The sequence below is a fragment of the Podarcis raffonei genome, chromosome 8, assembly GCF_027172205.1.
Source record: "Podarcis raffonei isolate rPodRaf1 chromosome 8, rPodRaf1.pri, whole genome shotgun sequence".
Taxonomy (NCBI): Eukaryota; Metazoa; Chordata; class Lepidosauria; order Squamata; family Lacertidae; genus Podarcis; species Podarcis raffonei.
In genome coordinates, this window is record NC_070609.1 from 36688707 (window position 1) to 36705308 (window position 16602).

General features: G+C 40.5%; 1 protein-coding gene across 2 annotated transcripts in view; it reads left to right on the forward strand.

Annotated features, from left to right (window-relative positions):
- Positions 1-16602, forward strand: part of GLG1 (golgi glycoprotein 1) — a 64604-nt gene that overhangs the window by 10613 nt on the left and 37389 nt on the right. For both annotated transcript variants that reach the window (XM_053399267.1, XM_053399266.1), the window contains exons 2-3: positions 11993-12025; positions 14040-14126. In XM_053399267.1, the coding sequence (XP_053255242.1) occupies positions 11993-12025; positions 14040-14126 (120 nt within the window). The remainder of the gene's footprint in view (positions 1-11992; positions 12026-14039; positions 14127-16602) is intronic.

Consider the following 16602-nt stretch of genomic DNA (forward strand, 5'->3'; position numbering starts at 1 on the left):
CACTGAGAAGCTTGAATGTGGCAACTACTGGGCTAGTTTGGATTATCTCCATATCTGTAAGCCTGCACTGGCCCTGTTTAGCAGCTGTGTAACCAAACCAATGATCTGAACCATACTGTGATGCTCAGTCAAATGACAGATTTCTAATAGTACAGGTATAAGCCCATGCATTTACAGACAAATGTGTGTTTTGGGGGCTCATCTGCTGGAAACATTGGTTGGAAGAAAAATATCAAAATATAGGCCTTATTATAGGGAAGGCGTCTGAGAGTGAGCCGTCATATTGGATGGTGCTGCTCATGTTCTTGTGGGATGACACAATCTTCTTCTGAAGCTTAGGTGGGCATCCTATCTTGTTGAGCAGTGTGAAGAGTCCTTTTCGGCTGACGAGGTCAAAGACCTTTGTCAGGTCTATGAAGACTATATACAAGGGCATCTCTATTTTCAGCATTTTTCCTGCAGCTGGTGCAGTAAGAATATCATGTCAAAGCCCCATTGTGACTTTGGATAGACCCTGGTATGATGATGTGTGGAATAAAGCTGTTTGCCCATATACGTGAAGAACGAATTCAAAGTGTAGGTGCAAAGGGCAGCTAGAATTAGGGTGTGGAATGCAGGACCTGGAAAACAGGTACAAACTAGGTGGCCTTTTTCCCCCCTTTTTGGTGATTCCTTGTGTGCCTGTGCACAGTCAAAAACTTTTGAGCGTTGGCTTGCAATTCTTGAACTGTTTGATCTATTAATATGTCTAACCCAATATGCTGTTGTGTGTTGTGCTGTTGCCTCCAGAAGTAAAATGGACATTGTGGCCTTTTCACTATTATTTTGCTCTTAAAGACTTTCAAAAGACATCTTTTTTAAAAAGGCAAATGAGAATAAATTAAATGCCAGCATCTGTATTGTATTTGTAGAAGCACTTCAGTGTCCATCCAAGTAAGTTTCCAAATGAGAGTACCTTTGGGAAATGTGCAGGTAAGTCACATAGGAAGCTCCTTGATCTAGCTCAGTCTTGTCCATACTGACTGGCAGCAGCAATATTTCAGACCAGGAGTTTTCCCAGACCTACCTTATAATAATGGGGGGGGGGGATGTTTTCACCTTTGATGCACAGTGGAGAGCATACTTGACTGTAGACAGATTGCTCTCATGTATAGACATGCAGCCACCAACAGTAAGGAGGACAGCACAATTGCTTGATGGCTAAGATCTGAGATATGCAAGATGATCCTCAAACTTTGATTATATAAATGACAACGGGAGGGGGGGGAGTGCATCATGGATTACTGCAAACTGATGCAAAAGTAATACATGTTGCAAATTGAACAAGTGCATAGATGCTTTCAACATTACTGCCATAACTTTCAACATTACTGCCATTGTGGTCAGAACAACAAACCTGTCAAATGTTAATGTTACCGTTGCCTTTGGCTTACTAATGGCATTGATATTCTGACCACAATAATTTCATGTGCTCTTGAAGAAGGAATGCAAAATGCAGTCAATTAGGAAACCTGCAAAGGTTGAGGCGGCAGAACAGTGCAATACTGAGTTGGTCTATGCACAGGGATTTTTTAACTCACAGCAAATCTTAATGATATATGTGGTTGTTTGGATTTGAGAGTTTTTGTTTGAGGAATATAGTGATATGATCATGTATCCTCACAATCCCAGCTAATGAATGAGTTGAGAATCCAAGTATCTTCCAAAGTGAAAATATTGACTACTAATGTCTCTCCTTTTTTGCTGAAGGATGCAGTTGCACGGACCTTTTGTTGAGTGTGTGGTGCAGGTTGTCATGATTATTTGGGTACTATTCAGTGATTGATGGATCCACTGACTTCTGTACAAAGTGTGCTGTGCAGAGGTGTTGAACAGGACAAGATCGGTCATTTCTGAGTTAGTTAGATATATTGACAGTTTCTCCAGTAAGATGGCAGCTGACAGGCATGATATGCAAGCACTTGTTAAGACATAGCTGCTACTTACTTGACAAATTTGTGGTTACTGTGCTCAGCAGAACTCAGCAAGAGGCTTCCCCCTTGTGTTGGCTTAAATTTATTAAACATTTATACACAGTTAAATAATATTTGTATTTTGAAAAGCAGTTCACAAACTAGGATAACAGTGAAACTCATAAAATGCAATCTATGAGCAAGATGAAGGCAGCACAGGAGCAAAGTCATATAATGATCAAAGGCCAGTAGAAGCAAAAGTGTTAGTTAGTTAGCAGGGAAGATATTGTGTGGTATTTTCTTGGCAGAGGATCCACAAAATTGGGTCTGCAACAGGGGAGGTCCTACTTCTAGTGGATGTTAGCCTCGTGCAGTGGAATTCATTAGAATATCTTATGTACTGGTGGATTTGTATGGGAGAAGATGTTCTCTGACAAAATCGGATTAAATCCAATTGACTGCTAGTGCTAATATTTCAAAACAGTTTATATATGTGAACCTGGATCTACATGTGAATATCTGTCTATACCTGCTAACATGCAGGCTGCCACTAGCTAATGTTTCTAAATCATTTTGAAAAAGTAGCTCTGGTACTGGCCAGCTCTTCTATCTTTTTAGCAGAATTACGGTAGATGCTAATGACTTTGGGTTTTCTCTCTTTCCCTGTAAAACTGTGGCTGGTTTAGCTTGATTGGGCCATCTAGAGTAGTTTGCTTTGTATGTCTCTTTCTGCACAATTCATGCTCTCCAATTATGCTGTGGGTTGCCAATAGAGTTTAATAGACTTCAGCTGCCTGTTGGTTCCTGCATGATTATTCTTTGTAGTTCAGGGTGCTGGGGTTGTCTTGGATCTGCACTATGATGTTGATCAGGGCTGCTGCTCATTGGCCAAAGACTCTGGGTTGATTGAAGGAAGGAGTCCAGATAGTATACTTGCATGCTTTCAGTTCCACTGACTGACAACTGCTGTGTGCTGAACCCATGGGGTTCATATTTAAACCACAGTAAGAGTAAATGTATGTAACTAATGTCAAGCCAAGAAGTATATCTTACTGGTGAGGGGGTAGTATTAGGGGGCAGGAGGGAGGGAGCTGCTTGGCATCCATGTTGTTGTATCTCCTGATATTCTAACCAGAATAGAATATAGAATTGTAGATTTGGAAGTGCTCCTGGGGCTCATGTAATCCAGCTGCTTGCAATGCAGGAATCTTTTGCCCAACATGGTGCTTTAACCCTGTCTCATGCTCTACCAACTGAACTATCATAGCATAGTCCTTTGGGATTCCTGCTAACTGAGCTCTTTTTAAAAGTTCTGTTCACTTTTTAAAAAATGAAGCAAATGGCTTATCTCAAAGCAGTTACAGATGTTGCAGTTCTTAGTAGGATGGAGCCAATCCAGGTGGACTTGTACAATGAAAATGCTGACCGAGGAAAAAAATTCCTCCCTCTAGCTCAAATGTATGAAAAATCTCGTTTCATAGCAAGACTTTGCAAAGGAAAGCCAGAGCAAGACATTACTAAAAGCAAAAGCATAATTAGTTATGCTCAGTGTAACAGCCGTGAAAACGGTGCTGGGGATACTTTTCAACTTCAGTCTTCTTGCTTGCATGAGTCTACTCTGTTCCTCCTACTAAAGGAGTGTCAATGCTAATGCTGGGGCTGATGGGAGTTGTAGTCCAAACATCTGAGGGTAACAAGCAGGCAAAGACTGGTCTATGCTTAAATGAAATGATCTGGTAGGGCTTTGAGACCAGTAAAAGGTGAACAGGAGCTTCAGTTGGAATTTCCAGTATTTGCCAATATTTGAAGAGTAGCTAGTTCTAAGGTCTCTAAAACAGTAGTTATTGCTGTAAATAGATGGTAGGGAGCAATCAGTGGGATATAAGTATATGTTATATTCTGTCTTTCCTTGTGCAGTCTAAGGCAGTTAACACATTAATAAAATGCCACAAACAAAAAACACCATTAACAATGAAGCACTTAGAATAGCTCAATTGGGAGTGTGGCGCTAATAATGCTGCGGTTGTAGGTTTGATCCCTGAAAGGGCAGCTGCACATTCCTGCATTGCAGGGGGTTGGGCTAGATGATCTTCGGGGTCCCCTCCAACTCTATGATTCTAAAAAACGGCAGCAATAACAATGGAATAGATTTGTACGAGTATAATAAGGCTGAGCTGTATGACCCATCCTTGGAAAAAGGTATTGACGCAGCAGCGGAAGGCTGATGAGAGCTCCCTAGGCAGGGAGTTCTAAGTCTAGGCACAACAACAAAGAAATGTGGACTTGGAGCAGACAAGAGGGTCCCTCTGTCGATGATCTTAATGAGCCAGGCAGGCTCACATATGGAGAGAAGGAGGTCCTTCAGATATCTTGCTCATAAATCAGAAGACTTTAAAGGTCACACATAACCAGCCTTTTCAGTTAGCCAGGAAACAAATAAAAGAGCTGGTGCAGCAGTTTCAACAGTGAGGTTAATCAGCTACCTGGCTGCCACTCTTTGAACAAGCTGCAGCTGCTGGACACTTTCAAAAGCAGTCCCACATACAATTCATTTTCTTTGCATGCAGACCACCAATACAACAGTCCGTTAATTTCAGTGTGTTTACCTTGAATATTATTTCGTAAGGTTTAAAAACCAGATTCTAGTTATTTTTTAAATAGCTCATTCAAGTCTGAAATCAGCCTTAATAGTAGTTAATGGGTGTTGAGAAGGTACCGAGATGAGAGTAAGCGTCAAAGTTTTAAAAGTATGGGCAATCTACTCCCACCATCTGCTTTTACAAGGGATGATTATTGTTGTGCCATCTAAGGGACTACCATGCCTTTACCCACTACTTCATTAGTGTTCCAGTAGTGTAAGGTGCTCACAAACAAATGAGTTGGGTTGTTCTTGGCACTTAAATGAAATGTGAACCCTTTTAGACATAGGCAAGGCAAGGCAAGGCAAGTGTTGCCTTTGTTGAGAGATTCATCAGTGTGAGATTTTCTAGAATCCTGTGGCTTCTGGCCACCTGAAGTCTCAGCTGAGGGTCCCTCTGGGACTTCCACCAGAAGGTTGCCAAGCTGTTATTGCATTACCTTGTGCTCTGCTTCCTTTGTGGCCTTGGCTGAATTTTTTTGGGCAATTTGGACAATGACTTTTTGTTGGAAGTGCCTTGTCAGTCACTTGGACGTGGGTAGCTTGCGTCAAAGTCTCTTTTCTAATTAAACTTTCCTTTTTAAAATATTTGATTTAGGCTGGCTTTTAAACTAATTAATTTTAAAAATAAAGTCTGGTAGCGTCTTAAAGGCTAATGGAATAATAAAAGCTTTCATGAACAATCTACCAACTGAGGATAACATTTCACACATCTGCTGGAGTGGGCCATGGCCCGCAAAAGCTTCTGCCACATAGATTCTGTTGGTCTTTGCAATGCTACAATAGACAAACACACCTGCCTTTTGATAATTTGTCACTATGATTAATTTAACGTACAGTGGTACCTCGCTCGCAAGACAAAAAACTTGCTAGATGAAAGGGTTTTTTGTTTTTTGAGCTGCTTCGCAAGACGATTTTCCCTATGGGCTTGCTTCGCAAGACGGAAATGTCTTGCAAGTTTGTTTCCTTTTTCTTAACACCATTAATACAGTTGCAACTTGACTTCGAGGAGCAACTCATAGAACGCGGTGTGGTAGCCTTTTTTGAGGTTTTTAAAGACTTTGGTGATTTTTGAAGCTTTTCCAAAACTTCCCCGACACCATGCTTCGCAAGACGAAAAAAATCACAAGACGAAAAAAATCGCGGAACGAATTAATTTCGTCTTGCGAGGCACCACTGTAGGCTTAATGAACTGCAACAGCTCAATGACTGCATCTTTTGGGTGATCTTGAAGGTAGCGGACCACAGCCTTCCGCTGTGGAGAACTTAGTAGCAAGCAAGCATGCTGCTACTTGTTGCTGGAAGGGATAAGTATTCTTCCTTTTCAACAAATTTACCAAAATGTTATCTATTTGTAATAGGGCATAAAGGTTGCCAGCCTGTCCCCAGAAGTGCTCTAACCCATAAAAGTATGCCAAAATACAGTCATACCTCCGTTTATGTAACCCCCTGGTTACGTAAACTTTGGGATGCATGTGCGGCAAACCCGGAAGTATTTTACCAGGTTTCGCTGCATGCGCAGAAGCAGTCCTTAGGTTGCAGAAACATCAGGATTCGACTGGACCTCCGGAATGGATCCTGTCCGCAATTGGAGGTACCACTGTATCTTGTGTAAATTAATATGCCTGTTTATTCTAGTTGGGGGTTTATTTGCACAGGGACGTGAGTGGCATTAAACCACAGAGCCTAGGACTTGCCGATCAGAAGGTCGGCGGTTCAAATCCCCACGACGGGGTGAGCTCCCATTGCTCGGTCTGCTCCTGCCAACCTAGCAGTTCAAAAGCACGTCCAGCTGCAAGTAGATAAATAAGTACCGCTCCGGCGGGAAGGTAAACGGCGTTTCCGTGCGCTGCTCTGGTTCTCCAGAAGCGGCTTAGTCATGCTGGCCACATGACCCGGAAGCTGTACGCCGGCTCCCTTGGCCAATAAAGTGAGATGAGCGCCACAACCCCAGAGTTGGCACGACTGGACCTAATGGTCAGGGGTCCCTTTACCTTTACCTAATGCATGAGACATTCTAAATTTCAAAGAAAATGATTCAGCCATCTGTATTGCGGAAGATGAACTATGATTCGAGTTGAACGCTGCCAACTTCTGTTATTTTTATTTATCAGAAGGAAAGAAGACAGTTTCTAATTTTGAATGTGTAGGTCATAGAATCATAGGGTTGGAAGGGACCACAAGGGTTTTCTAATCCACATTTTACCCAATGTGGAGCTTGAACCCATTATCCTGAGATATCCATGCTCTACCAACTGAGCTATCCAGGGTTATGTGAAACATTCCATCCTGCTCTTCACCCAAAAAGGTTTCTAGAGCTGCTTATAGATCTGTAAAAAAGACACCCCCTGCCTTCACATTTGCAGTCTAAAAGGTCTGGTGCTAGAAAAAAAAAAATCCGTGGAGGAATGTTAGGAAGACTGAAGCTTAAGTTCAGGGGTAAGGAACCTTTTTCATCCAGAGAGACACATTCCCTAGGGGATGTATGCCAGTGGTGGGTAGAATTAGAGGCAAAAGTGGGCATATCAATGAGTTTTTGTATCATAGGGAACAGCACAAAAGCCACCCACTCTCGCATTTCTCTGCAAAACTCATTGGTGAGCCACAATGCTTTAGAACAGGCATGTCCCAACTAGTAGATCCTCAGGAGGTTTTGGTCAATCGTGAATCCCGGCCCCTCGCCCTGCCCTCCATTGTTGCACAGTCTGCAGAACGGAAGACATCCTCCCTAAAAAAAGTTCAGCTTTGACCTGAACCCCCAAAAAGGGGTTTGATCACTGCCAGTTTTTAATTCTGTGAGTAGATCGCAGTCTCTGGGGACTTGGCCACCCTGCTTTAGAGGAACAATGTGAGTTCATGATTCCTTCTTGAGACCATTGCTATGTGACTTCAGTAAAGCTACTAGGATCAGTAAGCATGCATTGCTTAGGGGCTTGAAGAGTCGTAAAATCAGTAGAGGACATTTGGCTTCATTCTTCCTTGCTCTTGATTTTCTTGAGGGAAATCCCACCATTTTTAAACAAAATTGGGGAGAGGGCACTAAAATTTGTTTATGGCCTCTCTGCTTTGTCTTCTTGTCCCCCTTTTCCTTGAGTGTAACAGTTCGAATAACCTAAATCCCCAGCTGTGCATACCATGATGGTGATGGACATTTTAGGAAGCAAATTTGACGGCATCTTTTATTGGGATCCAGGAAAAATCCATTGTGGCTTGCTCTCATTATGAATATAGGGCAATCTTTATTGCAGTTCAAGGCTACAGGAGCAGGTCCCACTCACTAGATCAGCATTGCTCAAACTTTGCATACCTGGAGCATAAATATTTCATTAGAATTAAAACTGGAAGCACATTTACATTCCCAAAAAAGTATAAGAACTGACTAAATCAGTTAGAATAAAGGCAGTTCATAATCTTAAAGTATGCTAATGTTTAATGCTTTGCTAGAAGAAGTTTTTATTTGACCAAGAAAATGATATTGTCACAGGAAGTCAAAGTTGAAGAAAAGATATTGGAAGATAAAAGGGGGAAAATATTTACTTTCATTATTATCATTGTGGATGTGGGTGTGTGGGTGTCTGCACATATGTGTGTTTTTGTATGGAATGTTTGGGAGGAAATAAGACGGTCAATAACAAATAACAAACTAAATATTGATGTATGTGGTTTTTATATCTTGATTGTATTTGGTGGTAGTGTGGTTGTATTGTTTTTTGTGGCATGGAATCATTCAATAAAAATTATTTAAAAAGGGGGGGGGGGAGAAAATGACATTGTCTTCAACGCAATCCAAATTTCAATGCCAGAAATGTTTGCCAGCTTAATTGTCATGTTCAATCAGAAACAGAAATTAAGCGGGCATTTTAGCAGCTTCATTTACATGTCAGTTGTGAAGAAAACATGAGCTGGTGTTTAGACTAACTCACCTTAACTTGGCAGGGCTAGAAACATTCTGGGTGCTTGGTTGCTCATGCCCTTCCACTGCTGATGCAGATGACTATAAATTTTAAATTTGCACCTAGACCACTGAACAAGATCTTAGGGCTATATATAGGTATCTGTTCCATTGTTAAAATTTATTGCTGGTTTGGGGTATATGGCCAGTCAAGATGTATGAACAAAATTATGCTGATATTTTAAAAAAGAAAAAGTTTAGCTTGGCCGTGTATCCTAGTAGACAGTGTTAGATACTGAGATAGGAATGCTAGGAATCATGTGGCTACTGGGACTAGGCTGTGGGCGCCAAAACAAAATGTCTAGGTGCCATTTTTTGTTGTTGTTGCCCTCCTACCAAACCAGGCAACCCTGCAAAAAACCCCAAAAAACTGCAGGGAGAATCTGGGTTGCAGGGTAGCATGGTAGCAAAAGATGCATTTTTTGCTACTGCTCTACCCCACCAAACATCTGATTCACCTGGCTGTGCGACAGCAAAATAAAGACACAGCAAAGACACTTTGCTGTTGCACTGCTGGGCAAATCTGGTGTTTGGTGGGGGTAGCTCTGTGCAGAAAAAGACATGCATCTTTTGCTGCCGCTGTGCCCAGCAGACCAGTTAACTGCAGCTAGGCAGGTGGAGATGTTAGGCGCCAAGGGTGGCTCCTGGACATCTTCATTCAGTTGCAAAAGGCCAGCTAATTTTGAACACTGCTAGTAGATGAGAAAGCACATGGCTAAAATGCTTTGTTGCTGCCTTGCTTGGAAGAAGCAAAAAACAATTCAGTAGGACCACTGTGGAATAGAGCAGCCCTCTTTTTGTACACTCTCTGTGCTAAATAGGCTTATGGCAAACTGTTTTCAGAGAAGTGGACTCCTTTGTCGTTTAAAAATACCACATCCTGTTTGCTGGGATATGGATCTCATTGAAAGGCTATATAAAGCTTGTCTCTTTCCACCCACTGTGTAGACTGTAGAAAATGAAATGGTCTTCTCCTTTTTTCTCCCCCCCCAGAGCCTTTGCCGGTGTAATAAAATAGTGTATTGCTTTTAGCTATAGTGATATTGCTCAATAGTGATACTGAGTGATACTGATATTTATACTTAAGCTTTTACTGTTTGTAAGTTGTTATGGATGACCTCTGCCAGAAAATGTGTCATATATATCTTCATTTGTTTTTTGTTGATGCAGAAAGGGATTGGAGCGTGTTTCCTGGTGAGGGTACTGGGAGGATAAGCAATGAGACAAAAATATTGTGCATTGAGGCACCAAACATAAAACATCACTCTACTTGTGTGATTGTTTGCTTACTTTATTTAAAAATCATGTTATTACTGTATTTTGGTCTCACTTTTCAGACCCACAATTACTGTTGGCCAAAGATAACATTTTTTAAAAAAAAATCAGGCCTTGCCATCTGGCTTAGAAACTAAATGACAAAAGACACACAAGGAAGGTAGTGGAGAGAAAAGGTAGAGAAAGGAGATCAAATTAATAACAAAGCAGGCACTTTTATCCAGCTTGGGTGGGGCAGGTCTTCCCTGGCTTGAAAGCAGCCGGTGGCTCCTGACCCTTTGGCTGTTGGATGGGGCCATGAGAGTGTCCTTTGCCTTTGCTTACTTCTCCAGTCCCAGGGCAAGAAGCTGTTGAAGCTGCTCTTTCTCTGGCTGACATCTAGGGCCAGGTTCCTCTTCCCCTTGTCAAGATCCTTTCTGGGAACTGGGGGTACAGCCTCTGAGTGGCCCTTGGTCCTCTGGCTGATAGCAGAGGCATGAGTGTGCTTCCATTCACCTCTGCAGCCACAGTGCATAAATATCCTGGAGGGCTATATAAGAATTCTTACAATGCAGGATGTGACCTGAGTCTCTTGCTGAAAATTACACAAGGGTCAGGGTGTTCCAAGATATTGCTGCTGGGTCTCGCCCACTGAGGCAAATGATATCACATGGCTGCTTTGCAAGTAGTAACAAGCAGTTGTGAAGGCACAGTGGTTGAACTCAACCTGAAGGACCTTTGCCAAGGAAGCTCAGAGAACAAGCAACTCAGTTCAGGTTGAGGGGAAATGCAGAGAGAGGCTCACTGAAGCCTGTGCTGCTCCCATTGTGAAGCTGACGCCTTTGCATCTACAGTTTTGCAGAATCAAGGCTGTTGTGGAATAGCAGTCAGCTTTCCGACTAGGAGCCAGAATGAGTTCCACTGGAGCTAGCAGCAAGGTGGCTTGGGGCGGGGGGAGCTATGAGGCTGGAGGGGCTGAGTAGTTTTTCTGGCCTTTTGATTAGGGATGGGTACAACTATCAATATTTCATAAATATATGGAGTCATTTGTGCACATGATGCTTCATAATGTTATAAACAAAGAAGTCCCTACCCACCAAAAGCTAGTGAATGTGAGCAGATGAGCTTACATGTACTTGAGCATAGTTAATCTAAACACATTACATTGGTACCTCTGGTTGTGAATGGAATCCGTTCCGGAGCCCCATTTGCAACCTGAAAGGAACGCAACCCGCGCCTGTGCATCTGCGTATGCGCGGGTTGCGATTCGCAGCTTCTGTGCATACGCGTGACGTCATTTTGCGCGTCTGCGCATGTGCGAGTGGCGAAACCCGGAAGTAATCCCTTTCCGGTACTTCTGGGTTGCCATGGGGCACAACCTGAAAAAACATATCATGAAGCAAACGTAACAAGAGGTATGACTGTACAAAAAAGATTGGTTTTGCAGAAGGATTTGAAGGGGTAATGGTGTAAATATGGCACTTTGTGATGTGCAAGCAGAGAGTTAAGTGGAAAAGTAGCAGCCAGAGGTGTTCTGATGGACGTTCTGGCTGAGCAGAGACTTTTATGGCTGTGAGTGGTAGTTTTCAGGCAGGCCTGGGTGGAGGGCAATTAATACAGCCTCTTTTTATTCCGTTCCACTCTGTCTGGGCGGAGACTTCATAACTTCTGGACTTTTGCTCCAAAGGGAACAAAATAAAATCCATGAGGGTTTTGTTAGCACTTTTCTTCAAAATTGTAATTCCTAATTGTGAACTGTGACCCATGGACAGGATAAAAAAATTCTGGATGGCCTATGATCTGAAGAGGTCATGAGAAATATTTCATGAATTAAATTCTACTTGCTTTAGTTTGATGGAACCTCTAGTGTGCCTTATAAATCTCTGGCTTGTCTACACTTCATTGCTTTATGAAATAACACTATTGCAAAAGCAATACAAGACCACTGTTCCAAAAAAGCAAAACATCCCATGACTGCTGCCTTTCAGTCGAGGCCATTTCCCTGGGCAGCAGAGATTGATTAGATTAGATAAATTTGCCTTTAATCTGTGAGTTGACAATCTCTTGTGGTCTGATTTCATCATTTATTTAATAATGCACATTATTCTGAAACAATAGTTTGTGCCTGTTCGTGTGGAAGGAATACAGTGCAACATGACCTGCTCAGAATTAATGTCCCTTTCTTTCTTTTTCCAGCCGGACAATGAAATCTCATCAGACTGCAACCACGTAAGTGTGCTTTTTTCTGTAGGGCTGGCACTTGCTTCTTTATTGATTCAGTGATTTATATTCTGACTTTTTCAAGATGGCTTAGAATAAATATAACACTTAAAACCAATATCTTAAAAAAAGACACCTTAAAAGAGCAGCACCTCACAACTTATAATTAGACCAGTAGAAAGCCATATGCCAAAGAGAAAATACAGTTTAAAATCCTAATAAAACCAGATATTTAAAGCCCTTTTAAAGAAAACAGGGAGGGAGCTGTGAGTGGCATTTATTATTACTTTGCAACATTTGCTTCTGGCAAATTGCTTCTTTCAGGGATCCTAGGCCAACTCCTTTTAAGTAGTAAAGGCTCCTGTTTGTTTATTTCTCTGTGATCTATATAGACAATTTAGATTTTTTTGTGACCGTCTTGATAGGAACATAAGTATAAATCCAGTCAAGTAGGATAGTATGATGTTTGGGCTTACGTATGCACAGAAGAATGCCTTAATTAAAATGATACTATTCAGTGGCACCCCAGCTTGTTAAACTGGTGCTGATATTACAATCTTTTTGGTGCAAAGTTAAGATTTCCCTTTTTGCCCAGGCATTTTAAAGTGACTTCATCTGTCTTAGGTCTCATTTTTGCATTTTAGCTGCTGCCCTTTTAGTTTTTATTTTAGAGTGGATTATGTTTCCCTGTTGTTGTATTTTAATATTGTTATACATCACCCTTTAGATGAAGGATGGTTAACTTAAAAAATAAATAAAGTAAAGTAAAAAGTGGACTGGAGGACATTCTGTTAATAGGATGACTCTTTCAATGAGTTGGGTAGACAGGGCATTTTAAGTCCCTTCCTTCCTGTTCCACTCATCTACCTGAAACAGCTATTCACCGACACATACGGTATCTCTACCTATATCTATATCCCTATATCTATATCCCTATGCTTACCAAGGTCTGTTTTTCGTTTTGGACAATGAGGCACATCAGAGATGGTGGCAGCTTTATGATACATGGTTTATTTACACATATATACAATCTTAGCCTAGATGGAGAGAGTTCAGAGCATTCACATCCCAAGACAGTCCTGTTCCTTCCATTACCGCAGCCTTGAATTCAAAGAGCTCCCAAACATTGTGTCTGACCCTTTCTGCATCATAAAACAGACTGTCATCCATTTTTATTTTTTTTTGCGCTCCCCCTCCCCCAAGCTTGTAAAACAGACACCTTTTTCCTGTTCACTTCTAACAGGCAAATTGTAATCCTAAACCAAAACTATTGGTCTTTTGTCTTACTAATGATCCCCTCCTGTTTGTGGCTGGCACAGCTTTTGCTTTCCTGATGGCCAATCTTGATGGGTCATGACTGTCTTTGTTTCTTAAAGTTGATTCCTTGATCAGGATAAAATCAAGTTTAGCATGTATTTTTACACTGCTAAATTTAGTGTCAGGCACCATCTGTTAATTCTTCAAATATTGGTTGAATTCTAACATTCTAGCCTATAACAATCAAAATACGCATACACACACAAACTGAGGGGTACAGATAGGTTATTTAACTTTCTCTGCAGTGGAATGCTCTCATGGCATGGCATGGAGAAGACTGAGTGGCCATGGGTGCTGTCATAAGCACAGAAGCCCAAGCTCCACTAATTATGGCTCTGTTTGTTTTGAGATTCTTCATGATTATGAGCCATAGAAGTAAGCTCTCGTTTGATTTTTTTTTTAATGAGATTTACACACCACATGCTTCCCTAAGTTCTGTATTCACCGTATGTCAGAGCATCAGTATATTAATGTGTTTCTGAGAATCACATGAAAACTGCTGTGCAGGAAATGAGTTGGTTGGCTTGTGTTCACATAGATTTAAATTTTAACCTACACAAAGCAGCCTCAAAACCACAATAAAGATATCATTAGATGAGGCTAAGTTTGTTTTAAGTCTGAACCGTGATCTATTCAGTATCCTATCCTGGATCATGAAAGATTCCTGCAGTTGAAAAATAACAGTATTGTGTTTCTTCCTTCCCAGCTGTTGTGGAACTACAAGTTGAACCTGACTACAGATCCAAAATTTGAATCAGTGGCTAGAGAGGTTTGCAAGTCTACCATATCAGAGGTAAGACTGAGGAAGATTATGTGGTGGGCAGTAATCTTAATTTTATTTCTAAATAAAGAATTGAAGTCTTGTTGAAATGAATATATCAAAAGGGTTTTTAATAGAGAATTATTAATATGTTTTAAATACCGCATAACAGAACAGCGGCAAGCCGTGGGGTCTTTCTTTCTGTACTTTTCTAAGGCTATTTTAATTGATGGAAAGGGTGGAACATGTTAACAGGCCACTAACTTTTACTGTAGAGCTAGACCATCTTGTACTTGCTAGCAAGAAAGGTACACTAGAGAAATATATTCCGGAAGAGTAACAGGTGATGTCTGTGGATCAAAGTACCAACTGGTGTACCAACAGCATCCTCTCCTGGGAGTTTCAGAATTTAGGAAAATGTCTAGAATTGTTCATCCTCTGAAAACTCTTGCTATAAAATGTAGTCTCTAAGGTGGTGTTATAACTTTGTTACTGTGCTCATAAATTCTAAAGTTAAAAAAAGTAATACTATGTTTACTTGAAGAGCTTCAGTCATTCACAGTTTCATAATTGTTTGTATAATTGCTGGAAGTGTTTTCCTTCAGGTCATTAGCGCACTGATGCATTTTCCAGTAAAACACTTTTCTGAATATTGCTCCATTGAGGCAGTTTTCCGAGCACTATTTTTCTGAGGGCTACTCATAGCTTTCCTTCTCTCCTGATTCAAGGTGGTGATGGCAAAACTTGGAAATCTTCATACATAGCCATATTTAAAGGAAAAAATAAATCTGGAGGGATATTGCTTACCAGTGAGGCTTTGTCACTTGTACCTAGTGTAGGACCTTTTGGCTAGGTTGAGAGGAATGGAATTTGGAATGTAGCATAAATCTGTGAAGGGTTCATTTCCAAAGTCAAGGGTTGAAACAAATGGACTAGATATAATTGGGATATTCCAGTTGTGTAGTGGTTGGGACCCTGCATCAATGACAAATAAAAGAAGTGTTTCTGCAGGTATTTGTGATTTGCTCTAGATAGTTATTTCAAGGTTAAGTTGAGAAGGTTGTTCTATTTGACAAGCAGTTAATCCTAGCACTGCCTACCCTTATACTCTTTCCTTTTGTGTGCCATACCATAAATTCAGCTTTAGGTCGACAGTACTTTAAAAACAAAAAACAACAACAAGCAGCATTGTGTTGACAGCAAATGCAATTAGATTTCTTCAATATTAGGCAAGCACTAAAAAGTGGCTATGCTCCGTATTGGCTTTGCTGCCCTCTTTTTAGCTATCTTAAGAGAGATGTCTCCATGGTTGTAAAGTACAGAAGCAGCCCTTTCTCTTTCCCAAAATCATACCCCTTGAACTTACGCACCTTGGATAGGACCAAATACACATGAGTTCTGTTGCTATTAAATAATGAAGTGGTAAATAAAATTAAATGGCTCAAACAAAAAACTTGAGAATCAGCAAATAAACCAGGCAAAATGCTAGCATGGTTACTTAAAAAGAAACAAAAAGACAAAACAATAAGCAGTATAATAGATAAAGGAGAAATTACAAATGACCCTGAAAAAAATCAAAAAAAGTTTTGTAAATTACTATAAAAAATTATACAAAGCAGAAAACATTGAGGAAACTAAAATAGAAAAATTTCTCATAAACAACAGATTGCCAAAAATAACTAAGGAAGAGTGGAAATACTTAAATGCCCCTATTGATATTAGCGAAATAAAAGAAGGAATTGCCACCTCCAAAATCAGAAAAGCTCCCAGTCCTGATGGAATTTCCATAATGTATTATAAGAAACTGGAAGAAATAACGTTACCAGTCTTCGAAAAAATAGTGAACAAAATTCTAGAAGGAGGGCAAGTACCAGAATCGTGGCAAAAGGCCTTAATTACATTAATACCGGAAAATGGATCCAATTTAGATGAAATAAAGAATTACAGACCAATTTCACTTTTAAATTCAGATTATAAATTGTTTACCAAAATTCTTGCTAGATTCAAAAAGATCTTGGTAATAATAATTAATAAAGATCAATCAGATTTTTTACTGGGAAGACAAATATACAGCAATATAAGATTGATAGTAGATACAATAGGATACCTAGAAATGAGACCAGATAAAATGGCATCCCTGATCTTAGTTGATGCCGAGAAGGCCTTCAACAATGTGTCGTGGGATTTTATGGAAAAAAAAACCTCTGGAAATGGTGAGCCTAGGTGAGAAAATAAGTAGCGGTATAAAAGCAATTTACAATTTCCAAAAAGCAAGGTTGATTATAAATGGCGAAACATCAGAAGCCTTTAGTATCTCTAAGGGAACAGGACAGGGCTGCCCTTTATCACCCCTCCTATATATCACAGTCCTAGAAGTATATTTAAAAGCAATAAGAGAAGATTCTAGGATAGAAGGAATTAAACTTAGGCAAAGAACTTATAAGGTTAGGGTCTTTGCAGACAACCTAATAATCACAATGGAAAACCCACTAGCGATTATTCGAGCAAC